The sequence below is a fragment of the Polistes dominula genome, unplaced genomic scaffold (genome assembly GCF_049000335.1).
Source record: "Polistes dominula isolate Pdom_NZ unplaced genomic scaffold, Pdom_raw_medaka contig_19, whole genome shotgun sequence".
In the NCBI taxonomy this organism is placed as follows: domain Eukaryota; kingdom Metazoa; phylum Arthropoda; class Insecta; order Hymenoptera; family Vespidae; genus Polistes; species Polistes dominula.
Genome location: NW_028301058.1, coordinates 312,337 through 333,551, shown reverse-complemented (window position 1 = coordinate 333,551; position 21,215 = coordinate 312,337). Strand labels below are relative to the sequence as shown.

Here is a 21,215-nt window from a genome sequence, read left to right as displayed (position 1 = left end):
TACAAAAAAATATGAAAATATAGCGCATTATAGAGGAGTCTACTGTACGGATAATAATCGTATTATAATAATATCTCTTTTCTGAATAATTTTTCGTTTGTCTAGAAAATTTGCATAACGTTTTCATTGTAAAGTGTATGAGTAAAGTGGGGAAGAGAGAATGTCACTAAAATACGAACATTAATAAAGCGTACAAGCGTTTGAGCGGTCGCGGTGTATCTTGCCAATCTGCCAAGCGCTGTTCTCACGAGAGAAACGCAAGAGCTTTTGCGTCGCCGGGGCTCCTGTCCATCATTCACCGTCATTCTGACATTTCTGTCGCTCCGTCATCTCCTACTTTTACGTCGTCTTCGTCGTCGCCGTCGCCGTCGTCGTCGTCGTCATCGTCGTTCTCTCTCTTGTTCATTTACCTTTCACTTCATCTCACTTGCCATCGCTATCGCCGAGACGCGGTTTTCTCAGGCCTCTTCAAAGCAAGAACAGTTTGGAACGACGCTACTACGCCTTTGGCGCGAACTCCTCACGTTTCCTTTCCCCTCTTTCATCCTTTATTCTTTCCTTCCTGTCACCTTCTCTTTCTCACCCATCATTCGACATACCGAAATAAATTAATCCAGATGAATTTTTGTCTCTTGAATTTCTTTAAACGAAGAACGTGCTGATCGTTTGATAATTTATCGATCAAAGTTTAAAACGTGAAATAGGGTACACCGAGTCAGCTTTCATCTCGGTGAATATTTTTCGACATTAGCAAAGAATTTCTTGGTAGTGAGATACATGCATAGAGTTAGACGTTTCTTGAATACACAGTAGAGATAGTAGAAGGAATGAACGAAGGTACGAACGAAGGAACGAACGAAATGAAAAGCATGGACGAAGCTTTCACGGATTCCGGCACGTAATATTCGCGACGAGAGACTTTGTTACTCGGAGAAACAACAATTTCGTGTAGAGCAGAGCCAGCCATCGGGCCCAGGAAATCCAAGATCTCGAAGCTGGATATTTCGAATTGTGACTCGAACTAAAGCTAGAAAAAGATCAAGAGTGAAGAAGGAATGAGAGAGAGAGAGAGAGAGAGAAAGAGACAGAAAGAGAATGAGGGAGATTTCAAGTGTACGCAGGAAAGGTGGTGGCAGCAGGGAGAAAGCAATCGGGCGGCACGGATTCAGGCTTTTCACAGCCCTTGTCGATCGCGTGAGATTGAACGAGGCGTGTCCAAGTGCCGCGACTTTGGAATATCCTTATAGAAAATTGAAGTAGAGAATGTTTTCCCCACCCGATGATCTACCGAGCTAAAACTCTTTTTCGTCTGATAAAAGATATTGGCATGGATTATGGGTGCATAACCATACACATCCACGTGTGTTCCATCTAACTCTTATTTTACACTATTAATTATGACTAGTGTATAAAAAAAAATTGACAAATGTCTGCCTACGCGTAGTTTGTAGAATGGAAAAAGATGGTAGAATTTATTCAACCCGTATAAGTCTTTGGAGAGAAACATTATAGGAGCAACAAGGTGGCTTTGGTTTGGTAGGATGCATCGTCGTTCGAGTAGTCTAAAAAGAATAAGAAAGCGAAAGAGACAGAAAGAACATTCGACAGGCTGATGGAGTGAGTGTTGACTTAGGATAACAGTCGCCTCATCAGTCAATCAGTCAGGTAGACTACGGTAGGTAGGTACTCCGTCTTCGGTTCCGCAGCCTGTCCTCCTGTTCCGTTTACGTCCTCCCGAACGATCGCCTAAATGAATCACGAATCCGACCACCTGACGTTTTCGAAAGGACGACGTTCTCGGACACCCAGTCCTAACTTATCGTAGGAAAGAAACTCTAACCCCCTTACAAAAGGAAAAAAAAACAAATGAAAAAGTACAATCGTCAAGATTTTCATCGACGATCACGGTCTTCATTTATCATACACTCGTATATTAAATATGATGAACGTTCTCCTTCTTTTAGACGTTCAATTCCAGATGAAGAGAAGAGATCGCGAAATCGAATCACCGTCGTTTCATACCAAGCGCTCGAGCGAACCAAGTGGCAGAAATAAAGTGAAAAGAAATGAAAGCTGAATGTGAACATACGATTCAGGAAAATCATGAAATGGCGCGCTGGCCGAGAAATCTTCTCTTTCTCTCTCTCTCTCTCTCTCTCTCTCTCTCATTCTTGTTCAGTAGATAGGTAGGTACTACCTACATCTTGGCGTAGCTGTAGCACTGGGTTTCGAGAGGAAGAAGTGCCCAGGGAGAAAGGAGGAGGAGAAGAGGTGGGACGCATGGAGGAAGGAGAACGGATTCACCCGTCAGTCACTCTCTGGCAGACCGCGAGAGAATCACAATGCAGATGCTCTCCCTCTTCCCCCTTCCTTCTCTTCCTCATCCTCATCCTCGTCCTTCTGTCCGCCCGTCCGCCCGTCTGTCCGTCCGTCCATCCGTCTGTCTGCCTGTCCATCCGTTCGTCTCTTCGTCTGCCTCCTGTCACTCTCCTCGCCAGCCTCCCGACGGTTCTCGCATCAGAAATTCATCTCCTCTCCTGTCCTCCTCCAGTCTCCTTTTGTTCCATCTCTGCCGCGGCCGCGACTGTAGAGAACCGTTCCCGCTGCCGCTGCTGCCACTGCCGTAGCTGTTGCTGCTGCTGCTGCTGCTGCTCCAACGCCGCCGGCTTATTATGTATTGTTTTATTGCAACCTGCTAAGCTATCTAATTTCGATACGTTTATTCGCAAATTTCATTTCTACGGACGTAAGATATCTCTTATTACGGTGATCCTATTCCCTTCTTTCTATTCTTCTTTATCTTTCTTTATTTCCCTTTATCAAACAGAGTATTTTACTTGATATCTCAGAACGAGTGTCTTTGACACAATCGGTAGGAAAAGACGTGAGAATGACATAACGAAGGAACGATGATGCTTACAAAGATTCGACGAAATCAAACCAGGACTTTCCCGAGTTAATCTCTGAGTAGTTATTATGGGAGGGAAAATTAAATTCTTTTATATTCCTCCATTCGCAAATCGCTCGGTTGGTTGGTTGGTTGACTTCTTGCTCACAGAGACGAAAAACAAATAACTTCATTTTCTTCTCGTAATAGAATATCCTAGAGATTTGGTATAAAGATTATTCGAATGGACGAAATGGTGATATTATTTTACTTATTTTCTTCTGCGGTCCTGTAATTTAGCTTGATATCGAAATGTACCGAACGATCTTTGCAGAAATAAGCGTACGTTTGGTTTTCTTTTTTTTTTTTTTTTTTTTTTTAAAGAAGCTGATTTATCTTTCAACAAGTTTATCGCTTAAATAATCCCCTTTCTTTCGATAAGGTGTCTCGCAAATAACTAAACATTACTCTCCTCTCGGCAGTGTCGTAAATTTTTGCGAGTGCAAAAGTATGACTACGCTAGTGAGTCTAATTACCGTTAAATGAAACTGATTTAGCACTTCCGAAGGTCATATAAATCAAGGCGTCGTGCTATGTGCTCACTACCGCGAGCTTTTAAACACGTTAATGTATACGTCTTGGTCATCCCTGTGATTTACGTATACGCTAAGGAGGATGCATCCTGTGGAATTCACTTGTCGGACACATCAACTCCATACATTTTTCAAATCTTTTTAATAGCTTGGAAAACGTAGCGAATATTTTGAAACCATGCTGAAATCTAATAAGTGTTTTGTTTTATAACATCACTTCGATAATTTCGGAGATCTTATCATCATACGATCGGAAGATAATATTCACTAACATTATTGCGTATTTTATCATTCATGTGATTCAAGTCACGCATCTGTGTGGACTTATTATAAAGCATAAAAGACGGGTACTTTTCTAATCTTTGTTCTCTGTCATTTTTTTTTAATTTCTTTTTATCGCTTGGACACGTGCCTAGTGTAACTTCGAGTAGTCATACTTTAGTTCTTTACCAGGTCTTGTGCAAGTAACATTACTATTTCAAATACTTTATTTTAAATTGAAACAAATAAAATAGGAAGTACTTTGAATAAAAAGAAATATTTAGAAGTAGATCGAAACACGTCACGTTTAAAAAGAGAAACTTTAGAGTGTCCATCGCGTTTCGAGTGGAAGGAAAAGGTTGATGCTATGAACAGGGTTACTGGCAATTAGCAAGGAACGATCTGGTCCCCATGAGTCGTGAGCGTGACTATCGTCGGTTGAGGAGAACTCGCGGCCAAGAGAGTTAGATCGCGGTATCGCGAACACCACGGATACTCAAGCGGGTAAGCAGTTAACCAGTTTCACATAGCAACATGTGTTGCACACCTATATAGGTATATACCTACTCGTAGCACATGTTCCATCGGAAGATGGACAGAGGAATGGTCAAACTAAAAGGAGGTGGATGAGGGGAAAAGCATTTACGAAAGTTTGTGTGACTCTATGAGAACCGAATAATACAAACAAAATAATTCCTGATAAGATTAATTATTGTTCCTTATTTATTATATTTTTGTTAATTAATTAATGTTGAGATTAAAGGATATTATTAGAAAAATGAAAGACATAGACAAGGAAACAGGTTTAAAGTTTCATAGGTAGGTACAAATGTAAGTACTAGTTAGTTGCAAGGTACCAGCAGCTGAAATAGCTGCGAGGACAGGAGGAACGGATATCGTACGGCAACATCTCGTCGAGTGTCAGGGCTCGGACCGCTTTAAAACTCGGTACGCCACGTTCCCGTCGTATCTTACCTTGCACCGTGCTGGTATATGCAACCAACCGACCAACCAACCAACCAACCAACTCCCCGTGCACCTTGTTAGCGTCCTGCCAATAAGACCCGCACGACATTTCTTCGTGCTAGCTGCATTTGCATCCTCTTCTCGGTATCTGCCGTGACCTTGACCATAACTGGATAACATAAGTGCAACCTAAACGAGGGGTTCCCCTCATTTTTTAAGGAACAATTCATTGACATAATCCATAAATTAGATAGCTAAAAAATTCATCAATAAGAGAATATTTAAATGACTAAATGCCCAAACAGCTGGAAAATGATCTAAGCAGGAGTAAGGAGGAAATAGAGAATGGAACGAAGGAAGAAGTGAGAAGAAGAGAGGAAGGAAGAAAGGTAGTAGACGAGAGTACAAACGAACCAAGTCGAGAGGGTAAAAGAAGAGACGATATTCGAAGCGGGCGGGGCTGCTTGCCGGTGGTCCGCCCGCCCGCTCGTTTTCTCTCTCTCTCTCTCTCTCTCTCTCTCTCTCTCTCAGTCTCTCATACCCTCTTGCAAGTTCTTGCATTCCCCTACCAGCAACAAGCTTGAATCCAAGCGATCCTCAGGGTCCTCCTTTTATCTCTTCTCGTCGTCGTCCTCGTCTTCTTCGTCGTCCTCGTCGTTGTCGTTGTCGTCGTGCTTGTCTCTCCTTCTCTCCCCCATTCTCCCTGTCTCTTTTTTTCATACCCCCGTTGGTTTCTCTCACTCTCACGAGTAGGAGATCTCGAAGCGTTCGCTGCTGGTTCCCCGAGCAAGAGTCGTCCTCGGTCTTGCTCTGGGTTCTCGAAGGGCCGCTCTGGGAGAGAGACAATGGACAATGGGGACATAAATCTGCGTAATTAGTTGCCGATGCTCCTACGGATCAATGTGCGATCTCCTTTCTTCTCCCTCTTCCGTGGCCCATCCGCGAACAAACGATCGTTTGGTTGGTCAGTCGGCAAAGTAGGACGGTGCTCCTGGTTTGTCCCCACCCCCTCTCTGCATCAGGGAGGTGTGCTACCTTACTGACTATCTTCCATTCTCTCTCCTTAACTCATCCTCTTCTCTTATGCTCTCGTACGAGTACCAGAAGAGATCGCTACCGACGACACTCCCTTCCTGGAGGTGGACACGTCGTTCTCAAGATGGCGGTCGGTTCCGAGGGTTCTAAGGGATAAAAAGAGAAAGAGAGTTTCAAGACCTCCGATCGTTCGTCTCGAGTTCGACGCTCCACTGCAGTTGATACTATACTTCCCTTACCTCCATTTTCAATGTAGGCTCATGAAAAACGTTTACCTTTTGACAGTCTTTCGTTATCCAACGAATCGAATGCTAAATCACGATTAATATTGTCAAAGAAGCAAGACAATGAATCCTACTAGTTGAACTCTCCCTCTATCTTTGTGTAGATTCGTCGATTCTGTTGTAAAAGGAAATGATTTGATTAAAACTCATAATGCAAATGACGGAAGTTCTCTCCCTCTCTCTTTCTTACTCTTTACCGATTCACAATGGCACAGTGTCATCGTCGAGAACGTATCCAACGTTCTCATCGTAGAGTACGGTAGATGTCGACGACGCCATCCCTGTCGTCGTCGTTCTTAGTCGTCGTTGGCATCGGCGCCGTCGCGAAAGGCTGATAAATGAACCGATAGTGCCATTGTGTTACTCGCCATCTGCACCTTTATATCACTCCTGGGTACTTAGCTCCGTCATTTCTGAGCGTCTTCTCTCTACCGGGTCGCATGCTCTCTGGCCCCCTACCACCCTCCCTCCCACCTTCCTCCTTTCTCCTTCTATCGTACTTAATCACCTCGTGCCCGATGCTTTAGATGATAGAAAGTCCTACTTCACTGTTTCCAACGGCCTTTCTGTCACGGATGGTTGCAGTCGATGGAATCGCGATATCGAAGATTTCAGCCACCAGATATATATTCTATAAATTATCAAAACCTCTAACGATTTCTCTGCCAATTCTAAGAGCTAATTGATTTAAAAAAAAAAAGATACCTACACTTTCTTTTCGTCGATTCGAAATACTAGTTCTCACATTTTCTATAATCTTTCTGTTAAGTCACTACACGTTACTTTAAAGAAAAGGTTTTACTGCGTGACAAGAACTGCAAAAATCGGGGAAGAAGGTTTAATAAAAATTAACAATTTATCGTAGCTACGATTATAATCAGGTTCAAAGTGCAATGTATTGTAGTGACAAGTATTAGGATTTGCATATTTACCTTTGGTCCTTTGAATGAAAACTTTAAAAATAAATTTGTGCATTTGATTTTGATCGTAGGGGAGGACGGCGTCGAAGGCTCAGGGCCTGGCACGGACCTCCAGGGCGAAGAAGGCGATTGCGTCGACGAGGATGGCCCAGTCAGCCCTAGTGAAAGAGGTTGTGCACCTGCGGCCAAAGAAGACGACGATGGTGAGGCCAGCGACGAAGAGGATGACGAGGAAGCATCACCAGCCACACCACCATCAACTTCTGCTTCCGCGAGATTAAATCCTACCATTTTGAGGGATACTGGACCACCTGATAGGTATTTTAATGTTTTAATATATATTTTTATCAAAGATAAGTCACTGAAATGAAGGTTAGATAGGTAAAACATGTTTCATCACATTTTACAAAATTAAGATCTTGCATAGAAACTGTTTATAAGAATAATATAATTCGAAGCATCAGATAATGACTAAAAGAAAAAATTGCATAATTTAAATGGAACAAGTATTATCCCTGAATCCATCATATATATTAATACTTTCTCGGAATGACATACTTGCGTATTATCAATTTTGATCGCTCTCACTAACAGTATTGAATCGAAGAAACAAGGTTACTATTTTATCAGGCAAAAATGACACTCGTGGGATACGATGGATTCTCTGGAGAGTCTTGATCACGCGAGGACTGAAACCTTTTTATTTTTGATTCAAATGTACGTAGTTATTCTAGCACAATTATGAACATCTCGAACAGGGCTTATCAAACATCAATGTTGGTCTTGTAGAATAGTAGCTAATTAAGAAAATAGGCGTAGTTATAAAATGAAGTCTTTAAAACGGAATCGCGCAACAAAGCCACACTTAGATGATGGTACGTATAACTAGATGCGGCACAGAGCTCTAGCGAGGGAGAGAGAAAGAGGACGATCAACATCGTGGCGTTTCAAACTCATTAGTCGGTGCTTTATCCGTAGACTTGATAATAAAGCACCTAAATCATCGGGGAAGCCGTACGGTGCTTTTGCACTTTGATGTTGCCGTCGTTGGGTCCCTCTTCTGTGTGTTCACGTACGTGGATGAGTGTGTTTTACGCTCTGTTCCTTGTTTGAACGCAACAAATCGTCAGAGAGCGGCGGGTCTCGTCGGGCGCGCTCTGTACTGGCAGGTTAAGTGTGAGAGAGAAAGAGAGTGAGAGAGAGAGAGAGAGAGAGAGAGAGAGAGAAGGAGAGGGATAAATAAGCTGGTGTCAGAGCTGATATCGGTGGCTGCCGCGCAACGTCGCACGGCTAATAGAGATAGGCACGTGTTACGAAGAGAGTCCTACGCCGCCGCCCTACAACACATACACATACACACACAACTACAAGAGGAGCCTGCTAGCGGCACCCGTTAGAGGCACCCACTGCTCCGCTAACGCCTCCTCTACCTCCACATCCACCACCTCCACCTCCATCAGCATCGCCACCTCCACCTCGCTCACTAAACTAGGGACGCCGTGGCGAAGGCCGGAGGTGATGTCCCCTCCCCTCGAGCCGCCAGCCCCCAAAAACTTCCCCTGCATGCGTGGCGGTGGTCCCCTTTCATCTCGCGGCACGCATTCGGCATTCAGTCAGGAGGAGTCAGTTACGAGCGAGCCGTCGACAGCTCTACTGTGTCCCTTCCGTTCGCGTTGAGAACACCTCGTCGTCAAGTGTAAAAAAGAAAGAGAGAGAGAGAAGAGAGAGAGAGAGAGAGAGTTAGAGAGGACACGCGAGCGCACCCACACCCGCGCTCGCGCTTCGACCACGTGCTTACTTCTTGAGATAGATCGTTCTCCTATGCGTGGATGACGTTCCGTAAGGTATTTAATTTTTTTTTCTTTATGGTGTTTAAGAATTATTCTATCACGCGTTTCTCACGTCAACCTTGGGTGTACATTCGCGATACATGTTAATAGACTTTATTGGGGAGACAGATACATCGTTTAGATGTGATTCGTATTTTTGAAAACAATGAATGCAGTATTATATGTCATATATCGGGTCACATTTTATGCGTTCAACGAACCGACGCGATGGTAAGGCTGGCATTTACGAATCGTCTCTTTCCCGTTGCACTACAGTATTTTTATTCGCATTCATATTCACGTAGATACGAAGAGTTAAGAACGACAGGCGTTTTCAAGCGTGAATTATCCATCGCTGTTTGCGTCGCAAAACATGCCAGCGTCAAGAGAGGCTCTATCTATCACGAGAGAATTTTTTTTCTGCTTATATTCATCACCGATTCCGGGTATTCGTCGTTTCCATCGTGCAGCAACAGCGAAAGCTGTTTACGTAGTAATTCTCATGGCGGCCGGTTATGAAATATTAACGTCACGGCGTCACCTGCGTTGTGCCGGTATTCGCGGATCAGTTACAAGAAATTTATCGCTCGGTTATCATGATTAATGATGCCTGTCCGGTCGAGAGTTCCGGTACGAACGATTCGTGGCATCGAACGCGCTTTGTACAGATCGGTCATAGAGACGGGGAAAGTCACAAATGATGAAAGAAAAAGAGAGAGAAAGAGAGATTAAGAAGCAGGTGAATCGTCAAAATCTCTGGAAATCAGCGATCAGTCGAACGAATGTGACAGACTAATCGAAGAGGATATCACAAGTCATTCTTTTTCAATACCCCTTTCTGTTATTCTTTCAGGGAACAAATGAGTCCACGCTGTCCCTCGAGAGATTCTCGGGAATCCTCCGGTCCAGCGACCGGAAGTCCCCCACCTTTAGCAACAAGGAGCAGCGCGAGTCCAGTTAGTCCAAGTAGTATCGTGCCTCTACCCCTTGGGACTCATCCTCTTCTACCACCGCATTCGGCAGCAATGATGGCGGCTTATCTTCAGCAAACACATCAACGGCTCCTCCTTGGACATTCGCCTTTATCGCGAGGCTCAGTATCGCCATTGGTATCGTCCTCTTGTTCGCCACCAGCAGCAACGCCGGGTCTCATGGTCTCGCCGAGCAGCATCGGTGAGGTTTCACCATCGGCAACCCCATTGCCAGCCGTTCTAGACTTCAGCACGAGAAAAGCTTCCTCGACGGAAGAAGAGGAGGAAGAACATATTCTGAACCTCAGCAAGCCGCCAACGCCATCCTCTTCGACAGAAACGAATAACGGTCCGTTGGATTTGTCGGTGCCTAGTAGGAAACGACCAGGACCTGAAGATTCCTCGCCTCCACCTCCCCGTAAATCTTCGAGATTGGCCGGTGCGGCCTCTACTGGTCATCAAGACGTAACGGCAACCAGTTCACCATCTACGTTTGGTAGGCCACCGGTAGTCTCACCGTGGACATCGCCGGTTGTGGCCTCGCACTTTCCATACTTTGCTGCAGCTGTGGCAGCAGCAGCTACTAGTCAGCAACAATTGTCTCCGAAAAGTACTGGCGGTGTTGTTGATCACCATCAACTTTGGAACGGAAAAATGAAGCCTCCGGCAGCCCTTGAAAAATCCTATCAACCCAGCGAAGCTACCAAGGCTTTGGAAAAAATGAGCGAGTTAAGCAAATTAGGTGGCGAAGATCTTTTCAGGCCGTCTTCGTGCAGCGGCAGTAGCGGTGGCACTTCTGTTGGCAGCACGCCGTCCACAACATCAAGTAGTCGTCACAGTGCTTGGCAATCTCATTGGCTGAGCAAAGGAGCGGAACAGGCCAAAGATGTTCTTAAATGCGTATGGTGCAAACAAAGCTTCCCAACGCTCGCCGCTATGACGTCGCACATGAAGGAAGCGAAGCATTGCGGCGTTAATATGCCCGTACCACCACCGGCTGCAGCTTTGCATCCCCAACAAACGACGATGCCGACGATACCGCCGCCACAACAATCGCACCAGCCGCAAACTTCGACAAGCAACGCCGGTAGCAACAACTCCGCTACCCCAACTAACAAGCAAAGTCCATCCGAGTTGAACCTTCTTATAAAGGAAACTATGCCGTTGCCTAGAAAGCTGGTCAGAGGTCAAGACGTTTGGCTTGGGAAAGGTGCCGAACAAACCAGGCAGATTCTTAAATGTATGTGGTGCGGTCAGAGCTTCCGTTCCCTTGCAGAAATGACTTCGCATATGCAACAAACGCAACATTATACCAACATCATTTCGCAAGAGCAAATTATTTCTTGGAAATCTTCTGATGAGAGCAAAGGCGGGGGTGGTAGCAGTGGTAGCAGTGGAGGTGGAGTTGGAAGCGGAGGAAATACGGGTGGAGTACCACCTGGTACAGGAACCGGTCCCCACAGTGGTAACACTGGTGGTGGTCCCGGCGCTGGAGCTGCCAGCAGTCATGTCAGCGCCGTACTAACTTGCAAAGTATGCGATCAAGCCTTTAGTTCTCTGAAGGAGTTAAGTAATCATATGGTCAAGAACTCTCACTACAAAGAGCACATAATGCGTTCGATTACCGAGAGCGGTGGTCGTCGGAGACAAACGCGCGAGAAGAGAAAAAAATCATTGCCAGTGAGAAAGTTATTAGAATTGGAACGAGCGCAAAACGAGTTTAAAAATGGCGATGCTGGGACCGGCCTAAGCCACAGTCTTGGAAAACACGCAGGAAGAATCACTTGTGAGAAATGCGGAGAGAAAATTGAAACTACTATCTTTGTCGAGCACATACGTCAGTGCATAGGAGCCGGAACGGTCGGAGTTAACCAACGAAATTTTTTGAAAACTGCACTCATGTCGAATCACTTGCCAGCAACTTTGCCACCGAGCGAAAGTGGCCGTAAAAGTGTGAATGAGGATGCTTCTTCGGTATCGTCGAGGCATCACCGATCACCTTCCTCGGCTAGCGATGCTACCACACCAGGTAAGGACACTCCAACGCCAACCACGAACGAAACCACCGGCACGTCCTCGCCCTCCGTCTTAAACGCCATCGAGAAGTTGATCGAGAAGAGCTTCGATTCTCGAGTAAGACATGGAACGGCAGGGTTGCATCACGCACAACCAGGTGCACCTATGGGAACTAGCATTCTTAAAAGATTAGGAATAGACGAGAGCGTGGATTACACGAAGCCACTAGTAGATCCTCAAACGATGAATCTTCTTCGGTCTTATCAACAGCAACAACAGCAGCATTACAATGCGAGTGCTGCTGCGAGGAGAGAACGGAGCGGCAGTGAATCCAGTTCCATATCGGAGAGAGGAAGCGGTAGGACGGATACGATGACACCAGAAAGACGTATGGATCTCTCTACGGTTGGTCACGAGAGGCATTCCAGCGCTCATTCTCATCACCATCGTGTCACTCCGGATAAACAAACTCCGACGCCAGTACCAACCCGTCATCATTTGACTGCGGAAGAGTCCGGAGATGAGGAGTCTACCTCAGTTGTGGTCAAGAAGGAACCGAGGGACGAGGAAACGGATGAAAGAGGAACGAATGAGGAAGAACAACAAACGCAACCGTCGAGAGAGGTGTTCGTTAAGAAAGAAGTGGTGGACGATTGTCGAGAGGAGGAAGAACAAGCCTCGTATAATCACCGACGTAGCAGTCTTCACGAGACTGCGGAAGAAGGTAGAGAAGTTCAGTCGCCTAGAATGAATCCACCTACTCCAAGATCGACGAGCCAAGTCGAACAAGTGGCTCGTAGTCCTTGCAGAAACAGTACAAGCAGTCCTACCAGCAGCGATAGATCAGTCACCCCGAGAGGAACACCAGATACGAAAGCATCCAGTAGCCTCGGTGCCCTCTCTTCTATGTTCGATAGCCTATCCGGTGGAGGTGGAGGAGGTACCGGTAACACAGTGGATTCGCAAGGACGAAAAACGAGCAGTCATCCACTGGCAGCTCTTCAAAAACTCTGTGACAAAACCGAAACGCGTGGTCCCAGTGGAAGCGGCGCGTCAAGGTCCGTTTCTGGTTCCAGTAGTTCGATCGCTCCTGGAAGCGGTAGTTCGGTAGGTGCAGGCGGACCAGGTGCCGGGCCAACTCCAGGAGCCATTTTAGCTTTTAGTTGGGCCTGTAACGACGCCGTAGTCACGGCAGACTCGATCATGAAGTGCGCCTTCTGCGACACACCGTTCATTTCCAAAGGAGCCTACAGGCATCATCTTTCGAAGATGCACTTCGTGAAAGATGGCGTCATCCCAGATCCATTGACGATCGGAAGATCGGCAGCAGCGGCGGCGGCAGCCGCAGCCGCAGCGGCATCGCAAACGGCTTCCGGTGGCCCCAGTAGTCACAGTTCATCGTCTCCACCCACGTCCCAACGCAACAAGTCGCCGCCTCTTCCGCAAGCAAACGGCAGCCCATCCCAGTCAGCGGCATCTCCTCTCGAGGAGAGTCCACACTCTAAGTTTCTCAAGTATACGGAGCTGGCCAAACAATTGTCCAGCAAGTACGTATAGTCCGTGCTCCGTAAGTAGCGGTGCCACTTGTACATAAGTGTATCTATACTGTAACGACTGTAACTAGCGATGTGGTTGGAATTTTCGCCACGCGGACGCCCTGCGCCAATGGCATCTTACTTTATTTTCAATTTTATGTTCAAAGAGCATCAGACGATATCTATCGCGATAGATAGCTCGGTTTTGATCGACGCGTAAGATTTCGACAATTTCGCATATTCATTGCAATCACTCGATGATATTACATAAATTATGTAAAAGCTTCCTTCCTTCGTCGTATCATTCAAAATAGCTTTTCAAAGTTCAAAGATCGATATATCGGCTACAGATTTGTGAAGTAAAAAAGAGAGAAGAACATTGAGAATAGTTTAGCGTCGTGTCCGAATCACGAATTCTCGTAATTCTACGCGAATCCGTTGATTTTCCAATACGGTGCTTTTTTATCATAGAAATGAAAATTCAAACGATGTCATTTCGACGACAAGAACGACAGGTATCGTTCTTACGTTGTTCGAAGAAAGTTAAAACAAGGCGACGTGGATACCTTTTCTAATTAATCGGCGATCATTTTTGGACCATCATCGAGGACAAAAATCTTGTCATTCCTAGGGGTTGTCGGCATGATTCGCTAAATCGTGCACAGACCCCTTCATCGAGAAAATCTCCGCACGGAATGTGGTGGAGTGTTTCGAGTTCCGTTTTCGCGATATAAAAAAAGCCCTTCCACGTTTCAAAACGCATTACTTCTTCCATTGCGTTAATAATAAATTATCTTTGAAATAAAAAAAAAAAACAAAAAAAAACCTAAAAAAGAAACACGCGAGAAATTTCAGTGGTACGCATTCGAAAAGACAACTGCAACGACGACTGCAACGACAATGACGATGACCTACGTTATTTCGAATATATATATATACAAATTATATATTTTAAATTTAACTAGCAATATCATTTCAACATTTAATTCTAATGTCCAAATGATACACAGCGATACCACTAAGATGTTCTGGCGTATGATTAAAAAAAACAGAATCTTCTTGCAATTTTCTTCATTTTTTTTTTGTTTTCAAATTTCATTCCTTCTTACGAAAAAACTTTTTGTGAAAAAATGAAACTTAGAAAAAAAACTAAGAAATGAAACTAATAAGAGAAACTCGATACTGTATCCGTTCCTGTCAATTACTGTTTTCTTTTTTTGTTACTTAGAGAATGTTAGAGGGTGTGACGATGAAGTGGGTGTTGAACGAGCGTTAATTAAATTGTGATGCCACCATATCTCGCGGCACTGCTGAGTCACGAGACTCGGCACGCGGCCAAGTTTGTGATTTTATAAATACTTAAGGACATTTACGACGAGAGATGAGAGAGCGAGCGTGAGAGAGAGAGAGAGAGAGAATGAGAGTAAGAATAAGAGTAAGAAATATTAAGAACGAAAGCGAGAGAAAGAGAGAGAGAGAGAGAGAGACGAGACAAAAGTAACTATAATATTGGTATCTAAAGACGTGAGAAAGTGTAAGAGAGAGAAGGGGAGATAGAAAGAGAGTAAGAAACTAATGGAACAGCTTACCTATCACCTGTCGTAAGGTCGTCAGCATGTATACCTCTAGAATGTAAGAACCGTAGTTTATTAGCGTTTAGGATAGGTTTAGGGTTCGCCCCTGTATAGGAATTTCTTTGTTGATACTTACTGTCACGAAAAAAAGAAAAAAATTGTGAAAACCGATAAGACCGCTCGGGGATGAAAAATGAATGAAATAAGAAGCCCTCTTCGAAGGTCTATGACTGCTAATCGATCGGAAGTATATGAATCGAACAAGTAGTTTGAAAGAAAGATAGAGAGAGAAAGAAATTGTGCGACAGTTGAATGCATGTGAATAAACGAAAGTATGCGAGATAGTTCCGAGAAAATGTTGCGTGTTGTGAAAAAAAAAACCTGAAAAAATATATAATAATGAGGCTCTTGATTAATTAAAATGACGAAAGTTAAATCGAGCCGACGAGTGTGAGATTGTTTAGGACGAAATATAAATAATAAAGAAAGAAAGGAAGGAAAATGTATGTGAGGGTTGAAAAAAAAAGGTTGATCCATGTTTCTCGGCGCTTAGAATGACGTGTAGAGAGAGAGAGAAAGAAAGAGTGAGAGAGAAACCTTTGTAAATTTTCTTTGTTGAAATAATATTTATTGCGCCGAGCGAGCTGATGCGTCATTTTACGTGTAAAATATTGTCATTATTGTCACTCGAATTACTGCGAATATTGTGTATATTGATTAACGATTACGATTATTATAATATAAAGAGAACAAAAAATGGGAGAGGGTGATAGACGATGAAAGTGTCGTGTGATGATTCTAACATTACTAGGGCATTGAGTATGAATTCAGCTAGTAAGGAGAAAAAAAAGATAGAGAGTGTATATATGTGGGGGTGCGCGAATGTGTTTGAATGTGTGTGTGCGTGCGCGAATGCTATGTGATATGAAAAAGTAGGGAAGAAAGTCAAGTACAAGAGAAAGATGGATATGGAAAAATGGTTGGAAGAACGCGTGAGAGTGAGAGTGAATGAGTTAGAAATGGAAAGAAAGGTTAAGAGAAAAAGAGACAGAAGAGGCAGCTGCTGCGTACGGCCACCGGCGAGGTGGGCCGGTAAAGAACGGAACACACTTGTATACGTATTTCTTGTAAACTCTACTTCTTCCATCGCGGACTTTAAAAAGTATTTATCGACATAATAATAATATTAATATTATTATTGTAATTATATACGACTGCTGAAAGTGTGATGAACGAACACGAAATCTACGTGGGTGCGAGCATACACACGAAAATATACATAGAAACACACGTACATTTACATATACATACTCTTCGGCAGAGAACAAACGCCTACACACGTATTACACACGTAAATACATATATACAAAGAGAATAAAGTTTAGGTAGAAAGAGAAAGAGTGAGACACGGAACACAACAAAATAGAGAGAAATAGAGAAGGAGTGAGAAAATAAGAAATGATAAAAAAAAAAGGAATACCGTGCGACAGAGATATGCTCGAAACGTACCTACCGACTTACATACAAGCAACCACAAAGATTATGCATCATGTATACGCGACTCTTGAAACCATTTTACCAGATTTGTCATTATTTAATTATTTCGGTTGTATTTTAAAATGCAATTAAAGCTCAAATAAATATATATGTTATAAACTATAAAAAAAAAAAACAATAACTCGAGTTCAACGTTTACTTATTTATTACACGTACATTCAGAAGGTTCACTTTCTTTAAATAGATATCCCAGCAACCACAGCAGCAGCAGCAGCAGCAGCAGCAGCAGCAGCAGCAGAGGAGGAGAAGGACAAAAAGAAAAAGAAAATTCGATGAAGAATTTCTAAAGGGTGATAACAGCAGTTGGAATCTAAGCAAATAGGATCCTTCCTCCATTTTGTATTTCCATTAAATTGCAGACATACATAATACAAAGTCGGCGTAATGTCCGCAACGATGTACTAGATCGTTAAAGGCGTATCCGTTTCTCGCTTTCTTTTAACTTGCTTTCGCATTAATTAGAAATACCGGTATACGTTTCTACTATGCGACTGGTGGTACGTGTCCGACGCATACAGAAACACCCATACATACGTATATGCCTTATCTACGTTCTACGACGGCACACGAATTTATGTTCGAGGACGTCGAGCAGTTCGAATACTTAATAGACACAAACTCGAAGTTGTGTTCGCCAGGGTCTCGTAGGATCGCTAATTCGGTATCATAGAGTACCACATCGAATGTGTGCACGCCATCGCAAGCAATGAGAAACAGATACAACCCTTCCTTCTTACGTAGCCAACACACCAACCCTTCTCCCAACTCTTCTCCTAAGAAGTGCGCGCGAGCAAGCGCATGCTGCTGGTGGTGGTGGCGTTCACGTTTTAAAGGAATAGACACGAGCAACGGATAAACTAGATAAACAGAAGGGTGTGGTGGGGAGGTGGGAGGGCGACTCTGTAAAGCATATTACGAGCGGACAATTTTGCTTATCAGGGACCGAAGACGTTCAACGTGTAGATAAGATCTGCCTCAAGGCCGTCGTCGGTTTCCTTCGAGAAGAACCTTTCCTTGTTGGTGTCCCTGTTTTCTTCTTTATATTTCTCTCTCTCTCTCTCTCTCTCTCTCTCTCTCTCTGTCTCTTTCTTATTTACCCTCAGCGTCGGCGTTTCTCTTCTTTTTCAAGCATTCTCGGTGCATAATGACGACTTCGAGTCGCTGGACGCCGGTCTCCAGCCAGCAAATCACGATGAAGGTCGACCCGGTGAACGAGCTAAAGAAGGAAGGTAAAGAAAAGGAAGGAACAGGGTGGAGGAGGAGGAGGAGGAGGAGTCGCAGAAAACCGGTCGACCACTCCGTCCTCCTCTTCATAAGAGATACGCCGCATGCCGTAGATACGTGAATACTTTTATTTTAACCGTAATGCGCTAATGAATTGATACAGCATCGAGAAGAAGCTCTCCCTTCGTTGCTCTCTTCTACGAGCTAGCTCGATCAACCTCCACATCCGCCACATCTTCTTCCTCCTCCTCCTCCTCCTCATCCTCCTCCTCCTCCTTCTCTTTTCCTTTTTCTTTTGATTCTTTCAGAGAACCACCCGAGATGGATCCGGTCAGAATACTTTACACATATTCGAAATTTGAGAATGCATTGGTAAGTTCTTTCCCAACGCGTTAATTCCATCTTTCTTGCGGCTTTCTATTCTTATTATTATTAAAATTCTCGTTTTTGAGCTTATCTTTTTCATTGTAATAAATCCTAGGAAATGAAGATAATTACAAAAATGTTTGTTATCTCTAACGAATCGTTAGATGGAGATGAGAAAGGAAAATCTTTCTTTATTTTCTAAAATCAAGAAAGAATGGATTCTACTTGGATGTTAAGTAAAGAAGTAGTAGGCAGACGTTGGATGATTTTGATAGCGTGGGACCTTTCTCGAGTAAAAGTTTGTAGCTAAGGTACGAAGGGAGACGTAAGAAGGATTTATGAAGGACGAAGAAGAAGGAGAAGGAGAAGGAGACGAAAAAAGCTTTTGAGAAAGGAAAATAGAGGAAAAGAGATGGAATGAGTGTAAGGTGGGGAGGAAATGGAGAGGGGATCCACTCGGTGAGCTCCGAAAAAGAGGGAAGACGGATGGATAACGGTAACGATAAAGAATTTAAATCTTGTACTATCTAAGCGAGCGGCCGGTAAATCCTCGATAAGGCTCTCTCGCGTCTCCGGAGCTCGGGCTATTAAGGGCTCCTGCAACTGATTTAGATGGTAGGTGGGCCTCTCTAGTTGATACATGACGCTCGTCGTAATCACAGCCAGTAACATGTAATTGATTTTAAAAAAGGACCCATATCGCGATTCTACGTCGCAATCATTAATGCAAGCTTCTGTTATGCTACAAAATTTCCATCAGCAAGTTAAGTAAAATTTGCCAAACGCTTTTCGTTAATTACTTTAACAACTGATCAAGAGATGAGAAGGAAAAAAATAGATAAAAGATAACGTATAATCTAAATTTTGATAATCAAGAATGAATTCGCTACGAGATAAGTAGTATATAATTATCGATATAAATTAAACAGGGATATTTTCAATTAGAGAAATTTCTATCGCCTCTCAATTGCGATCGTTAGACGACAGAAATGAAAAAATAAATGATAAGCAATTTAAATGTAATAAGTACTTGTATATACATGCTAGAAATCGTGAGAGGACAAATTTCTTTGAACGCGGTATCTCTTTAACTTTCTTCTTTGACGGCGTTGATTAGTCTTGCTCGTAATGGTTATCTAAGATCAGCTGGTAAACGCGTTTCAAGGTATTTCAACGGTCTTACTGTATTTCTCAAAACAATTATGGAAAATTAGTAACGTGATTATTAAAAGAAATTGTATAAAACGTGTAATTATCGGTGCTAATGTCTAAGATTCGTAGCAGCTGTCTAAACCATTACGTGTGTGTTACAATGTTTATAATCATATTTATTTCGTATTTAAAGAAAGTAGGTTAATAAGCGTTTATCTTTTTTTCCATCAAAGACAACATTGAAAAACTGATAAAAACAATGCAGGAATGAATTGTTAGAAACGGTCTCGCCCCTCAAGTTTATATTTAGGCACATGTCAACAATTCGTTCTTTCTATGACATTTGCCTATAAAAGTTATTTGAGTTGATCTCGTTGAGCCGTAGAGTTAATACATAATAATTATAAAACTCTTGTTCTCTTTTCTAGTTTGGTATTTTTGACGAAAATAAGACAATAACGTGTAAAACTCGACGATTCGTAACGTAAAAAATGATTCAGTGTGTATATATTCGTATATATTAGTATATAAGTAAGTGTACATAGGATTTACATGGGGAAAGATGGAGGAACATTGAACGCGAGAAGTCGAGAAACTTAAAAGACGAGAAGGAGAGGTTACTGAGGAAAGAGAAGGAGAGACAGAGGGAAGAGGGATAGGAGGAGGAAGAAAAGAGGGCTTACGAACCTCACCTACTCTATTGCCTGGGGCCGGTAATGAATTCGTCTAATGGGTCGTAAAGAATGCGATCTTATGGAGCGGAGAGGATAAAATAAAACATCGGCAGAGAGGCTACCGATTCTCGAACGGCCCTTAAACTAACCCTCGCTTTAAAGGAACGAGCCCTCATCCCTCTCCGCCCGCCCACGGTATTTAAACGCTTGCTCGTCGATACACACCAACGTCGATGAGAAGAACTTTTCTTGCTTCTGTAGTAGAGGCTTACAAAAAAATACGACTTTCGGCCGATGAATGGATATCTACCTAAAGAAATAAGTAAAGTAATATATCTTAGCTTAAAAACAAAATCATTGTATTTATTAACATAACCGATAATGTACTTATATTTTATCATTATTTATATCTTACTATTTTCCTTGCGATTATTCTTATTACATATTTTATTGAAATGTCACTAGAAATTTCTCATGGTGTATTTGAAGTATCAAAGAACTTTGAAAATCCGTAGCCGTCTTGTCCAGATAAGAGATAGGTCTCACCTCTCTTTAAGAGCAACGTCAAAGATAAAGGAAAAGAAGTTTGAGAGTCGCTGGCGCGGATCCAGAGAGTCCGGTGTTGACGACACCAGTGCCCTATCGAAATCCGTAATTCTTCGACGATTGGCCCCCCCGATGAACCCGCTGAGCGCAAATCTCTCTTTCTCCTCCTCCTCCTCCTCATCCTCCTCCTCACCGTTTGTCTCTCATTCCAAAGGATCTTTCGGGCCGGTTAGGGTTTCTTCCTTAGCGAGAATGGATCCTCCTCCTTCTACCAAAACTACTACTTCTCGATTTTCTCCTGCAAAAGCTCTGACTCCGGGGCTAGGTGCAATCCGTGTCTCCGCGTTAACGCAGTTCGTCTTCAGCGCGTCCTGACGTTTCTGTTCTTTATGTGCGCCACTCTAAGAGCTATGGGGATCCCTAGTTACTATCTGTACCATAAAAGAGAGAGGTTGGGGTGTGCCGAGAATTTCTGTCTCTTTCTTTCTCCTTCCATTAAACGATAGGTTAGGTATATATGGGCAACAGTCTAGCTAGCTAGCGGACTCTCTAACGATTCCTCTCTCTCTCTCTCTCCCTCTTGTCTTTACTCCTCCCATAGTCTTTCTTCCTTCCTTCCTTCCTTCCATGTTCCTTTCTTCTTCTGTATGTGTGTGTGTGGGTTTCTGTCTCCTCTTCTGTACTTCAACCGTTCGAGAGGGATAGGGAGGAGGCATTAGAGAGCCACCAAAAAGCAGGAGAGATCCGACGATAGCCCAAGATTTGTAGTGGTCGTGGCCAGCCGATAACCAACCCGCCGCTTGTCCCTACGAAGGATCGTCGTTC

At 43.5% G+C, this 21,215-nt stretch overlaps 1 protein-coding gene across 5 annotated transcripts in view; it reads left to right on the top strand.

Moving 5' to 3' along the window:
- tio (zinc finger domain-containing protein tiptop) overlaps positions 1 to 15,832 on the top strand; it is a 124,626-nt gene extending 108,794 nt beyond the window's left edge. For all 5 annotated transcript variants that reach the window (XM_089175781.1, XM_015325652.2, XM_015325651.2 and 2 more), the window contains 2 exons: positions 7,018 to 7,264; positions 9,629 to 15,832. In XM_089175781.1, coding sequence (XP_089031907.1) covers positions 7,018 to 7,264; positions 9,629 to 13,319 — 3,938 coding nt within the window. In that variant the 3' untranslated portion in view covers positions 13,320 to 15,832. The remainder of the gene's footprint in view (positions 1 to 7,017; positions 7,265 to 9,628) is intronic.
- Positions 15,833 to 21,215: the final 5,383 nt, after the last annotated feature.